General features: G+C 36.8%; 1 protein-coding gene across 1 annotated transcript in view; it reads left to right on the top strand.

Annotated features, from left to right (window-relative positions):
* Positions 1–15,107, top strand: part of ARHGAP15 (Rho GTPase activating protein 15) — a 331,248-nt gene that overhangs the window by 177,409 nt on the left and 138,732 nt on the right. The window contains exon 9 of the mRNA XM_018078934.2: positions 14,540–14,662. Coding sequence (XP_017934423.1) covers positions 14,540–14,662 — 123 coding nt within the window. The remainder of the gene's footprint in view (positions 1–14,539; positions 14,663–15,107) is intronic.

Here is a 15,107-nt window from a genome sequence, read left to right as displayed (position 1 = left end):
TGTGCCCTTTCTGTGCACTGAAAGTGAGGTGGACTCCTATAATGGGGAAAAGGTTTCTACTCTGACTCTACCACTTTTAAGCCCAGCTATCCAACATCTTGCACTGCTTTGGTGCAGTCTCTTAATTCCTCACTAAATAGATCTGTGTTTACACTAAGTGACAAAACTAAAGTTTATTGTACAAATATTGTGGTTTTTACAGTTTAAGGCAGCACACAACAGAGACAGTTACATCTGCTTGACCCTCCATCACCTGTGTCATCAATATATCTCCAGTTTTATACATCACCACGTTTTGCCTCCACAGGGAAGGAATACAGGCTGACAACAGATAACACCCAAATAGATGGAGGCATTTTCACTGCAACAGGGAATATTTCAGACTGCTGTCTTTGGAGAGAGGTCAGAACTAGAGCAAGACTTTATGAGCTTTGTTATTCAGGAAGGAAGAGCCAGCCCAGCCTCCCATCACTGTGAGCTTAAATTTGAATTTCTCACGGTATTTATTGAAACAAGTATCCTAGTTGGAAGGTTGTAGCCAGAAAAAAATTATTCTTATTCTGCACTGTATTCTGAAGCTTCACTATAATTTCTAACTTATCTAGATGCGATCCTCATGGTAATTTGGGAGGAATGTGACAGAAATAAGGAGGTTTTTAGGTTATAAAAGTAAATTATCCTGTTAGAGAGACTGTATATTGGGTTCTAGACAGGAATCCCTTCTGCCCAGACTCACCTTTTTCCCTGTGGTGAAATCACTTAAATATTTGCACCTTCCAGCTTGGAGAATGCACTTAATTTAAATTGTGACATCCAGTCCCCAAATATTTAAAGACCAACTTTCTGGTACTGTCTCCTGGACAGGGCCTACAAATGCTTTTAAAAACAATGTGCTTTGTAGGATCTCCTATTTGCTCCACCAGCTGCCTGCTGACGTGCAGGATAAACAGATCCTGCCTCTGAAAGCCAAAGGGTGGAATATCACTCAGGGGTTAAATGCTGTATTGTTTCTCAATTAAGTAAAAGGTTCCAACTAGCTGGCTTTAAATATTGATGCTGAAGAGAACACTATGACATATGAGCAGCTCCCCTCACCACTGAGGATATTTGGCTCCATTTAATTAATTCCATTGGCCATTGTCTTAAGTGCGCCCAGGATTCACCCAAGAGGAATTCACTTGTGTTACTGTTATTGAAAAGTGTAACATGGCATTATCTGCCTCAGACAGACTTTTTGTAGCATTGAATCAATTCCCCAGTTCTTGAAAACAACTACCTCATTTGATTCCTTTCATAATTAATGAAATTCGGTGGTAATGCTTTTGCCCCTCAGCTCAGGCTGGAAAAAATGTTCCAAAACTTCAGTTTTCAAGCTGAAAGCACTCTAATTTCCAGTCTAAATGGACTTGTGGTATGACTGGGCTCTTGTGTCAGCTTTTAGCTTGCTCTTTATTTTCAGCAGTTATTTTGTGCCTCAGGTGTACCACCCCAAACAGAGTTACAGACATGGGTCTTACTCCTTCCCCTGCTTGTGTTGGTGGACTCAGTCAACCAAAATTTGTAGCTGTCTTTTCTATCACAGGCTGCTGCTCTTTCCCTGATTTTCTCAAATAGCCCTTTTCTGAGTCTGCCCGTTTCAGTCCCTGCTCCTTGCACATGGATATTCAAGGCTAGGTCTTCCCACAACCTTGGGAAGCAGAATTCAGTCCCCCATATGGAAATGGGGGGACTGTATCACCTGATGCAGTCTAGGGTTGTATTTGTTTATCTCTTTCATGAGCAATTTTTTAGAGATAAAAAGCAAACAACCAGGACATGCAGAACCTGCTGTCCTTTAATCTCTTGCAACCAATGCATTCTCTGTGAAAACCAAAGAGCAAAATTGCCGTAAGCCTTTTTATAGCATATAAAATGTGTTCCTACGTGTGATAACAGTTTTTTTTAATTAATTTTTAAGGTGTTCAGTTCAAACGGAAAAGTAGCATTATGATAAAACTGAACAACTCTTTCCAAACAGCACACTTAAAATAAAAGAAATGAAAACATTTTAAAATACCCCAGTGCTAATACATAAACAAACAAACAAACAAACAAACAAAGCAAACAAACCTTGGGGATGAAAAAAGATTATCATGAAATTTGTGAAGACACCTCATCCAGAACACATATTTTTAAAAGCATGCAGGTATGAAGCGCTACTGGAGAAAATGTGTCTCTCCATGCAAAGCTTTATAGTTAATATTTGCTGCAATCACATAGTGACAGTACATTTTATAGTCACTTTTGCTGCAGAAGGTTATCCCTCAATCCAAGGACCCAGAGCCTAAGGGAAGGTGGCCAGATGTAGGCAGGTCAGAACAGGACAGCAGCCAGATGCACACTGGATCATTTGCCATTTAGCAGGCTTTTAGACACAAAAATATAAATCAGGGCAAGTTAACCTTTAGCTTGGTGAGTATCTGTAATGAAAGACTTCATTCAAGGTGCAGGAACACGTGGTTTGAGTCCACATTGCTTTGTGCTCACCCTTTGTAGGACACACTGGCTGTGTCCTGTTCAGAAAAGGTTTTTCTCTGATCTTCTCTGGTCACCTTTTAATGCCTGTTCTGTTAACATGTGTGTCCATTATAACCTGATGCTTCCATGCATCCCACCAGCCTGGTGCTTTTAAAATATTATGTTGAATGGGTCTGAGGTGTAGACATGTAATATTACTCTTGAAGGTAAAACGCCTTCTGGGATAAGAGTTAAAGGTCAGAGTAAAGCAGAGACAAATAAACTTGGTGCTTTCTTATCCGTAACACCTCTTGGAGAAGTCCCTGGAGTAAACTGGCTCCTGAGCAGCACCCAGGATTTCTCTTGAGAAACAGTAGCTGGAAGGACCAGAAAACTGACTAAAAATTGTGTAATGCAGGTGATGATCTCAAGATCACTCTTTGACTGTCCTATATCTGAGCTGTAGGTAAATTAACTTAATCAAAATATTTGCCTCATTGTTATGGTTTCCAAGAAGTTAAAGATTTATATTAATGCAAAAATATATTTGGAATATATTTTTATGAGAAAACATATGTGCAGTATCTCTCTTATCTGTGTAAAAATATAAATAATTTTCCTACTTTCCTTTCTTCCTACAAAGGTGTTTCAGCTGATGTGTTTGAATGAAAATCAAAAGACAGCACTAAAGGTTAATGAATAAATAATGAAAACGTTGTAATACCTGAATTGTTATACAGTGTTATCTGAAGATCATTCAGTATGATAGATCAAGGGTAGCACTGATATTAAAGCATAATTACAAGAAGTGGGATACCTGATTTATTATTGGAACTTTGTTCTTAATGTCAGTTACACATTAGTCATTTCTGAACTGAAATTTTAAGTCTTACTTATAAAGTCTTTTGTTTTGGCATCTGAATTTGGTTTCTCCTGGGGTACTGTAGCACCTATGGCCTGTTGAATGAGAAACAGTGTCAGGCAAAGCAGAGCAGTAGTCTTATCTTGTCTGATAAACTTTTTAAAAAATCATTTGTATTTGGTGAATGTGAAAATGGAAAGGATCCATTAGAATTATACTTTCTGTTACAAATAACCCACTAGGAGAATGTTCTTTGAAAACACGTCTTTTATTTGGTGGGTTTTAGTTCAGAGCCCTAAGTCTGCAGAATTCACCTTTTCCAAATAATTGTTTATTTCAAATTCATCTGTAGCTGTCCCTGCTCAAGTTACAGATCATTCATAGCAATAAAGCTTTCTAATTCTGTGACAGAATATTCATAATGGCTTTAAAATACTCAGCTGGATAATGGTCTGCAGGATCTGGACAGCAAGACTTCAAAAGGCAGAGTCCTCTGATCTCTAGTTTCCTTATTCCCTCTAAGCTTGGAAGGTTTCAACTATCAAGCATAGATTAAGTTTTATTGGTTGATAGTCTAATTGCATTTGTATTATCTTTCCTCTTAATATTATTTTCTTTTCTCTGTATTGGATTTCATCCAAATATTACTACTACCATGAAGCAGTTTTCTGAAATGTTTTGCTTTGATGCTTAACTGCTTTACACGTGAGTGCTGCAATAAGGTGCTGGTTCCTGATAATGGTTTTCCTTCTGTAAGGAGAAGTTTCCACAATCTCCTGTGCTTTGTTTATATTTGATAGAGCCCTTTAGTTTGAGGCTTTTCATGGACAAGATAAGGTTTGGTTAAACATCTGAACTTTGGAATGTTTATCTGAACTAGATTTGACCCCTAAATTTGTCCATCATTAGTTATTTTGCTTTTCTTTTTCGAGACTAAATTATGCTATTAAATATGTTCTAAAGTAGGTTAAGCCCCTGTGCAATTTGTCAGCTGGAACATTAATTTTAAAGCTAAAACAGTCTTCTATTGGCTCTTTTTAACATTTAATCTGAATTTTGACCATGGCTGGTCAAACAGAGAGTCAGTGCACCCATGCAAACCCCACATGTAGCTGATTGAAGTGTCTCAGAGTTGTTGTGATGACTGGCCTGATATTATTTCAGGAAAATATCAGGATAATTAGTAATTATTTGCCTGCTCAAGCAGCTTGTTCCAGTGCAGCTGTTCTGGAGAGTGGATAAAGTACTAAATGTCACTGCATGCCCTGTAGTGTCTCTGGTGGTGTCCCCCTCTGAGCCCCTACACAAGGACCAGGCAGAATTGGGGTCCCAACTGCAGCAAATCCTTGGCAGTGTAGGAATGCTCATTTCTGGGGTCCCAGTTACTCTTGCCTTCAGCTGACCACATCTTTGTGTCCTCTTCAGACTTACATCTTAATGGTACCAACCCAGATCTTGCCCTTGTGTTGCCTTTGTGATGGGAAGGAGCCACCATCAGATTGTAGGGAGAGTGGGGGAGTGCTGCAACAAGACAGAAGTGTTGTTCCCAAGTCATCTTGGCCAAAGATACACCCAGTAAAACAAGGAAGAGAGAGGGCAAACTGTAGTTTCTTTCTGCTCTTACACAATTGAACAATATCTGCTGATTTTTATTAGAAGATGAATTTCTGATAAAGCCAATGCTAAATAATCCCACCCCTTCCTTGAAAACACGGGAATCAGAACTTTAGGTAAGCAATCATATTAAAACACAAACAATGTAATATGTCACTAAACATAGCAGCAGCTCCATTCTGGACTTTCCTTTCCCTCCTGTAATTCCACTGTCTCAGTCCAAGAGGGAGGATGACCAACAGCACATCTCACAAGGCAACTTCTCCTCCTACAGCCTCTATAGGTAGACCAACAGAAAGCTGTAGCCTGATTTTTGTCTGCTTTGTTGGTTTATGTTTATTTTATGCAGATCCTGAATCACCTTCAGGGGAAGTTATTCCAGTCTCCTCAGAGTGGGACTCTGACACTACCTGAGTAAAAAAACTGTAATTGCTCAAAAGTTTGAAGATCGGTTGTGTTTTGACAAGTGGAAACAGTTTCTAGAAAAACAAAATTAGGTTGGTGGCAGTAAAGGTGACTTTGTCTAAGGTTTTTATTTATGTGAATATAGATGTTGGAGACTCTTACCAGAACTTTCACTTGAGGTAAGAATTAAAAAAATTCTGAAATCTGACGACTTGCTCTTTTTAAAAATGAGCTCATGGGTGATCTTTTGTTCAGATATACTTACTCTAATTATATAATTGAGGTAGAGATAATTTGATAAAGTATGGTCAACATATAAACAGAGTACAGCAAATGGATTTCAGATCTCTGGCTCGACATTTTTTGATTACTTTAAAGATAATGGCTGTGCCTTTCTCCTTCATGAACTACCACATCTACATTCACTGAAAAGTATTTAACTTGGTGTTTAGAAGAGAAAAATATGCTGGCACTTGTGGTTTAAAACAGCAAATACAGAGCTGAATGTCACTACTGTTTCTCATTGGAAATAAACTGTTTTAGTATGTTGGTTTCATAACTTATGCTCTGTGAATTAATTCTGTCCTTTATTGTATAAGAAACATTAAAAGTTCATAATAGGTCAAAAAATACAGAGTTATGAATATAATTGAAGACTGAGTGCAGTGAAAATATAATTAAATTTTAAAATAATTTACTTTCAAAATTTAGAAGTACAAAATATAATTGATATATTTCAATATAATTTCAATAAAAAGAAAATTCTTTGGTATGATATTCTTTCTGGAGACATCCCATAAGACTTGGTCCAAATAAGAGGTTTAATAAGGTATCCAAGCACATGTCTAAATTTGAATATATGAAACATTTGTATAACTCTTGACAAGACTGATATTAATACAGCAGTGCCAAGTCTCCCTTGTTCTCCACAGATAATTCGTCTCTCAAAGTATAAAAGGCAAATTTATACGTAGGTTTTGAAGGTAAAAATGCCCACATGGCTGGCAGTACCCAGACCCTCAGAAGAGTTTTCTCTTGGCATAACAATCTATCTTGTGCTCCTGGTAGACAAAAAACAGTATAATTTTCTTGTCCTTTTGTCTGAGCAATGTAGTGTGAGTGATGACTATCCATATTATTTGCAAAAGGTTGAAAAGCTTTTTTTTTTTTAGATTAACTCAGGAGGTTAATTTAAAGGCTTGAAAGTTATTGACATATATTCCACCAGAGAAGAAAACAAAGAGAACTTCGTATTCTAAAAAAAACTACAAGCCACAAAACCCTGAATGCATTAGTTTTTGCAAATTACTTGTTCAGCTCAATCTGGAAATAGTCTTCAGTACCTTGTTCTGTCTTCCTCAACTTCTGATTGCATGGGTTGTTTGGTTTGGTTGTTTTTTTTTTTATTTTGCAAAGTCTGCTTAAATAATATTTTAATTAAATGTAATATTTTAATTTAATGTAATATTTTAATATTCACATGTAAACTTCAAAACTCCTCAATTCCAATAGTGCAATTTTTTTGTTTGGTAACATGTTTTATGTGAGTGGGATAAAAGTATATGGCTGCAAACACTGAGTCACCCATGTAGCAAAGGGCAAGCATCACTCATTTCTATGTGTTAGACCATCCAAGTTATTGAGTATTTTCCTGGGAATATTTTTGCAAAGAGGATGTGTCAAGAGTCCTAATCCCCGACACAAGCTCGGAGAGACCAGTTTCCTCTTCCCAAGTACACTGTACTCTCCCTTCCTAGAGCCTAACTCGTCTGTGTACTGCAGCACATTTCATCCAAGTCCCACATGTTTTACATTAGATGAACATAAACTGGTCATACTGTATGAATAAAATGAACTCATTGATTTCTGGCATTGTGGGTTTTGTATTCGAGTTAAGTGTGTATAATAGTCTTTCTAATATTGTGACAATACCAAAAAAAGTTGTGGAAAGAAAGACTTGGCATGTCCTGGCTGATCTAGTCCAGTCCCTCCTGTCACAAGGTACTGTGTTCTGTGTCCTCATACATAAATTTATTAAGCTTCATCTTAAATTCTTTTAGTTTTATTTGCCACCATGATTTCTTTAAAAGGGTGTTTTAGAACTTCATATTATGGCCAGTTTATACTCATCTATTCTTGTGCCAACATTGTTCTTCAGTTAAAACAGCTCTTCTCCCTCCCTGCTGTCCTCTTCTCTCCTGCTCCCTTTCCCACCCCCACCAGCAAATTCATAGAGAACAATCAGAGCTCTTCTCACTCATTTTTGAGCTGGCCAAACATACCAAGCTCTCGGTCTGCTTGTGAAAGATCAGCAGCCCCTTCTCCTGGTGCCTCTCACTGCCACTGCCTGCCTCTCTTCTGTCACGAATTTCCGTCTAACATATGAGTGCCCAAGGTTGAACACCCATAGAGAGAATTACTTTGTATTAAATAAAATTAAATATTTTGGATTTGTTGCTCAGGCACTGGAACAGGCTACCCAGGGCAGTGGTTGAGTCATCATCCCTGCAAATGTTCAGAACGACGTGGCACTTCGGGACGTGGGTTAGGGGTGGCTTGGCAGAACTGGGGGAACTGTTGGACTTGATGATCTTAGAGGGTTTTTCCAACCTTAATAATTCTATGATTCTATAATTCCAGTCCTTCTCTAACCATGCATTGGGCAGTAGTAGTTCTAATCTGGTTAATTCAGCTTCCAGTCTCAAAGTCACCAAGTTTTTGCCTGGTATCCCGAATTCTTGTCACAGCTGATGGTGCTTCCCAGCCTTGAGTCACCATGTAATTTTTTGAATGCTTCTACTTTTTCTGCTGAAGTCATTAGTGAAAACACAAAGACCAGTTCCAAGAATATTTCAGGACTTGCACTGGTAACTTCCCTTCACTACAGTAGTTTTCCTTTCAACAAAGCTCATTTTAATACCTTATTTAGTCACTTCACAGTTATTGTTTCAATTCTCTACATCTTCTCTAGTTTAACTAATCATTTCCTATTTGGCATCATATCAAATGCACAACTGAAATCCAGATAGATTTGGCCTATTGCATTTTCCTTTTCTAAAAATACCCATTTATTTTATTAAAGAAAATATCTGGTATGATCTTCCTTTATAAATCCAATATATACTTGGAAATACTGCTTTACATTTCTAAATATTTATGGTACAAATACCAATAAGAAAAGCTGTGTGGAGAGTGCCAGTTTTGTTTTACAATGTAAGTGTGTAGTGATATTTAACACACTATTCATTTATTTCCATTTACTATTATAGTGGGACGATTTTTAAAAAATTTTATATGCATAAGAGCGTAATGCAAAATATGAATTATACAGTCATTTTATTGAATCTTTACTGCTAATGCACACAAATTTCACAAAGTGTAATGACACTACTGAGCACTTAAGTTGTTAGGCTGTCATATTACAGAAAAATTATTTCTGCTATATAATCACTATTTTCTTTTTCCTATTGTTTATTTCTAAGCTTGCTTCATAAACATCTGTAAATGCAGATACACTTGCTGTGACAAATATCTATTATTGGTGCATAAACCTGAATGACTTCGGGTCCTTTGGTGCCAAACCAAACAAAATCTTCTGAGAATCTCCTGGCTGGTGATACCTGTTGCTGCAGTTCTTGGGTCTATGCTCTGCAGTTATAAAATCTGTAATTTTGAAGCTTATCATAAGCATAATGATTACAGGTAATGTTTGATTCCTGCACTTTTTCTCATCAATAATTTTTGTGGTGTCTTTAAGAAGACCATGTGCCTTCCTCTCGTTCTACTCTTTTACAAAAAAAAAAACCAAAAAACAAAAAACCAAAAACCTCAAAAATAGTAATTATTGTAACTCAGAGGCCTGCCCAGGAATTTCACCAAGGGATAAAATAGGATAACTAGCACAAATCTTTAGCTCAATGAAGTAGATGAAGTGAATTCTTTATCCTTAGTGAGCAGGTTTTATTGACTCCATCTCAGAGCATCACAAAGAAAAGGAAGGAAGCAAGACTTGGTTTTGTCACCCTCATAGCTTTAGAGCTGGTTGAAAACCTGCCCATTTTTACAGGCAATAATGCATGTTGCTCTTTCCTTAAAGGACTAACAGCAGTTTCACATCTGCTGCAGGCCAAAAAAATCTGAAGAAATGTTTAATTCTGAGTTCCAATGGTATCCAATAAAACTTGAAGTCATGAGTCATTCAATATTCTTAAATTACAGTGTCTCCTGGAATGTAGGCATAGTCATACACCTCTGCACATTAAGATATATTTCTTCAGAAAGATGAGACACTCAGCAATTAAGCATGCCTTTTACTTGACATTAATGAATTAACTAATTAATTCCTTTCTATTAATATTTTTGCACATATGTGGTAACACTGCTGTTAGCCTTTCACTCTCCAAAGGTACAGAGACCTAATCCTACCTCCTCTTTTGCCATCCAAGCTTTGATTCATTCCTGCAAAGTGTGCTGAGGACTCTGGATGGGACTCTAAAGCACTTTAGGAAACTATTAGTTTAAGGTGTCAGAGGTGACAGTTAAGTAAATGGATCTGTACATACGTGCTTTAAGAAATTTTGATCAGTATATTCTGCATTTTGAATGGTCAAATTTGTCACTTTTAATATTCTTTGGGAAATAATTATCAAATCTCAGTTTCTGGGTATTATCATTATACTTCAAGTCATCTCCATTTTTAAGAACTTCCCAAAATTGTAAAGTCCTCAAGAATATTAAAAAAAAAAAAAATTGCATGATCCAAAGTAGTTGTGGGTTTTTTTCCTGGACATCAAGCTCAATGGAAGAGGAGGTACAAATGTAAAGCTATTTGAATCTCTCAATGGTTTAACCGTTCCCACTGCTGCTCTTCATTCCCAGTACTGCCCTTTCCATCCAGATAAATTACATACAATAATTTTGGGTGTTATAATAAACAGATAGGCATCGTAATAATGTATTTCAGTTAGGAAGAGGTACTTGAAAGAAATTGGTTTTGCAATACACATGATGTGAGACAATCAATAGTGCTTTAGTCTGACAAGCACTGTCAATATCCATTGTCACAGTTCAGAAAGTCTTTAATGGATAGTTCTTCAAAAACCAATGCTTTCAACACATTGGAAGTGCTCAGATATACTGTACCTGGCAGGAATTAATCATAGGTAGACCCTCGGGATTATGTATAAATATTTTGTAAATTAAGAGTGAAATAAAAGTCATTGGAAGGAATGTGAGAGCCTGTCATATGAGTTACAAAATCTTGCCAAATAAGTATGTAACTATTTAGGATATATTAAAGCATTTTGCTCTCTGAATCATTCAGGCTCTTCCCAGAACATCGCACCCAGAAAAAACAGTCTGCTAGAAATATATTGTCTAGGTACATGAATAAATTCACAGAAAGTAATCTCATAAACATTTTGACCCTTACCCTGAAGAGGTTCTTTTAGTTGTGGCCATGCCAAAACTCTGGAGAAAAGCTGATGTAACTTTACCTTGCAAACATGTCAGCCACTGCTTAATCCTGATTGAACCAAAGTATGTTTAATCTCATTGCATTATATATAAAATTAAGAGCATTGAATGTTGACAAATAAGTCTTTGTCTGTGCACCTCAAAACTTTCATTGACTCTGAGGGTACCATTTCTGTAGAACTGTGTCACTTGGAGGTATTGCATTAGTTCTTGCCTTCCACTTGTTTTCTTGGGCAAAAATTCCTTTACATACTTCATTTTGTTCTTCTATGTGATACTTCTGTTATTTATATGTTGTTAAGAATACTAAGACTCTATTTCAGTAAGTATTCAGAAGATTTATATAGGGCAGAAAAAAGACAGTCCAGCTATTTCTTGGCGCGATTTTTTTTCAGAGAATTTAACTCACAGTTATCTCCCCCAGTTCAGTGAATGTTATTACATCGCTATCCAATATTAAGGGCCAAAGATGTGTCCTTTCTTTTAGTCCTAAAAACATGTTTATACTATTTTCTTTTTGTACCCAATTTGAATTCCCTAATGTGATAAGCTGTTTTGCTTCGGTGTATCTTGAAAATTGAGGAAAAGATCTTACCACTTTTTCATTTGTGCTTCAATACCTTTCCCACTTGTGTAATAAATAGAGACCTAAGAAAGTGCCAAAAGTGGTCAGAAATGCTTTTCTAAATCTAAGGGTTCAACTTATTACCAGCCAAACATGAAAGTCAGAAGATATTCAGGTTACATTTTTGCTGCTGGATAGAAGTGTCCTTGATGCACTTGCACTGGCAGGAGAAATTTATAATTATTTTATACTTAGGTCCTTTTACTTCTGTATGGAACTGCCTTCCACTTTTTTATGTTGTTTGACATTTGCCAGCTCTTCTTCATGAAAGATACTCGTGGCCTAATCCAGAACCTGAAATTTAAAAGGGAAGGTATTAAAAGAAATATTTATTGTAATTTTTGAGGGATTTTTTATTTTATTTTATTTTTTTCTCTTGGAAGTAACGGTTGGTCTTTTTTGTATTTCCAAATGTAATAGCAAAGCCATTTTAACGTGGGGATATCGCGAGAAGAATGGTTTGGCAAGAGAAGGAATATTTCTAAGTGAGATCCCAACAAGAATATTTCTGGCTAAGCTTGGTTTTGGAACATGCTATCTGAACCCTTGAATTTCTGGGAGTCTTGGAGTTTTTCTCTTGTGACTCACATGTATTTAATAGAATAAAATGAGAAATTCATCGACTTTAGCTTTGCTGTTGTTTTGAACTATGTGCTGTATAGCTCAACATAGTACAAACAAAGTTATCCATGACAATAATTATTCCTACCTCTAGATGTAGTTTTAACACCATAATTGCTGTTTCAGGTATAAAACTTCCAGCTAGGTTAATGTCTTTCTAAAGAGAGGGATCTTCCCCTGCTGTCCTACCCTTCACATTACGACAGTGTGCACTTCAGTTGGAACATCTTAACTAATCTGGTTTAGACTCAGAGTTAAATATGAAGTTCAAGTGGGCATAAAATGCTTCAGAGTTCCACAGAATGGGAAAAGTGACAGGCATCTGAAGTGCTATTTTCACTGCTGCATCATTTGCATCATTTGAGGAAGCACCACTATAATTCAGGAAAAAGCCAACCTAGGTATGAATCGCTACAGACAGAGTGACCCTGAGCAGCAAAAGAGACCCCAAACTAAATACAACTCACTGTTTCAAAGTACCATTAAGATGTAGAATTAGAAACATCCATTTGTTGTTCTTTTTATAGCACAGCCAAGTGACTTGGAATTTTAGCTTGTCCCTGCCAAGGATTGCTCAATTTTGAACAAAAAGTCCTCCGCTATAATGTTAAAAAAGCACCAACCATCAATTGAATGCTAATCTTTATATTCTATGATACATCACTCCAAGAATGCTACCATTAAAAAATGTGAATTCTAGTTTTCATAAGTGATGGATTATTGTACCAAGCCATGTATTTTCCAGTAAAGTGTCCTTTTATTTGTCCTGTGTGATTACTAGTTTGTGGAAGTATGTGTGGGGTCATTTTAGTGCTGTGGGAAAATGGAGCACTCTTCTGTTAAAATCAGTAGTGAAATCAGAAGCAAACTATGCTCTGATCATCATAGGCATGTGTTTAAATATTGCTTTCCTTAATTGGCTATGTTCTATTTACTTAAAATGAACAATTTGGCAAGTTTTTCTCCCTTGACAACAGCAAAGCATAAACCATTTTATAAGTTTGGCTGTTAAAATCAGATTTGTAATGTAAACCACAATATTCCAGGGTTGTTGCTATTGCTTAACCAGTTATTTTAGCTTGCCATTGTTTTATAATTGTGCACCTTTAAACGTTCTGGTTTTGTTTATAACTAATGAAAAACACCTTGATAAAAACATAGAATGATAATAATGATCATACTTTTAATTTTGCTTTCTCTCTTTGCTTGGATCCTCTATATGGATATCAATGTATTATAGAGGAGATTCATTCTGGGTGGGGAGATCAGGGAGCATCTCTGTAACTGCAGCTAAATTATCCAGGGTACTATTTAGATATTCTGTCAAAGCGACAATGGACCACCTCATCATATTCTCACCTTGTGGAGAATATTGTATTTGGGTGGATTGATTGATTGATAGATCTGTTAATTGATTTACAAGAGAAGATGGAAAGCTGTTCTTCCCACAGAAATCAGAAACCACCCCCCTCTCAGCTGAAGGCTCTTGCCAAGGGAGGCTGTAGATTTCTGCATTAGCCTGCTCAGCACTGGGGGGAAAGTACAGGGTGAGAGAGCTCAGGACACTGAACAAGAGTTATTCAAGGGTGGTGAGTCTCAGGTGATTTGTTAGAAATCTTTAAAAACCTGCTTGTTCAGAGAAAACTTTGGAAAAGGTCTTTCCATGGCATCACTTCAGCTTCTGGAGCATGCCAAGCTTCTCCTCCCTACTAATACGACCTATTTTGATATCTATCATGGTGCCCTGTAAGCACCTCAGCAGAGAAGAAGTTAAATTTATGCCTTTCAAACTTACTCCAGGGGATTTTCTGCAACTGGATTCTATGTCTTTTTGACACAGAGCAGGAATAAATTGAGCTCAAAATGTTTCTCAGCTTGGTAAATGCTTAAATACAATAAAATATAATCATTAGGACGGGAATACTTTTCTTTCCATAAATTAATGCATCTTGCACACATTTCATGGCGGATAGCCATGTTTTCTGTAACTGCATTAAATATATATATAACTCTTAATCCATCTTGGCGAGAAAATTCAGTCCTTCACTAGTGGTCTAACCATCCATCCTTTCTCATAACAAGTAGTACACAGCTAATAGTGCGTAGCACACTTGGAGTCTAGAGTTTTAGCAGAGAATTCATCCATGTGAAACTTGTGGGATTCGTGAACGTTTCATGAGTAAACTGGTCTCCATCCAAATACTTATGGGCAATAAATAACAGGGCTCCGTGCAGGACCGGCAGAGTGAACTCATCATGTTTATTCACAAAAGTATTAATCAGATGGGTTGCAATGTCCAACCAGCTCCACTGCTGACCTACCGCATGATTTTGATTTTACTGGGGTGCTTATGGCCACTATTTCCTAAGGATACTTGAGCAAACTACTATTAGTTCAGAAATATTGTTTCACTCAAGCTTTTTCTTCTGATTTCCTTCAGTTTTCAGGCTGAACTACAGTGCCTCTGACACAAATGACAGAAACCGAGTTAAAAGCAGATTAAAGAAGTTCATCTCCCGAAGACCCTCCTTGAAAACATTGCAAGAAAAGGGACTTATTAAAGGTGTGTCTGGTCTTACGTACTTTTTGGGGGCATAAAAATTAACAATCCACAAATGGTCATCTGACTCTCAGATGAATAAGCGCATTGGACAAACACTTCTTAGATATGGATTTGTTGCTGTATCTCATAAAACTTACACTTCTGAACTATACAGATAAAAAATCAATGTGTGGTTACATCCATCTCTGTGATACCGGACTGCTGCTTCAATTTTTCTGCTTTGGTGTGCAAACAGCAGAAGCCTCTCCATTTGACACCATGTACAATGCAAATCAACATGCTGCACAACTCCACTTCTTTTTAAGAAAATATACTGAGATAGTTTATATTTTAGAACCCAAAATAGGAACTTCAGATGCTGTGCTGACTAATTTGTTGGAATACTTTCTGCAGTCTTCTCTCATTATTTTTCTAACTCACCAACAAGATCCATTTTTAACAGTTT

The sequence above is a fragment of the Manacus vitellinus genome, unplaced genomic scaffold (genome assembly GCF_001715985.3).
Source record: "Manacus vitellinus isolate BGI_N305 unplaced genomic scaffold, ASM171598v3 scaffold_43_pilon, whole genome shotgun sequence".
Taxonomy (NCBI): domain Eukaryota; kingdom Metazoa; phylum Chordata; class Aves; order Passeriformes; family Pipridae; genus Manacus; species Manacus vitellinus.
Note: the sequence above shows the minus strand (reverse complement) of the source record. Positions and strands in the feature narration are given on the sequence as shown.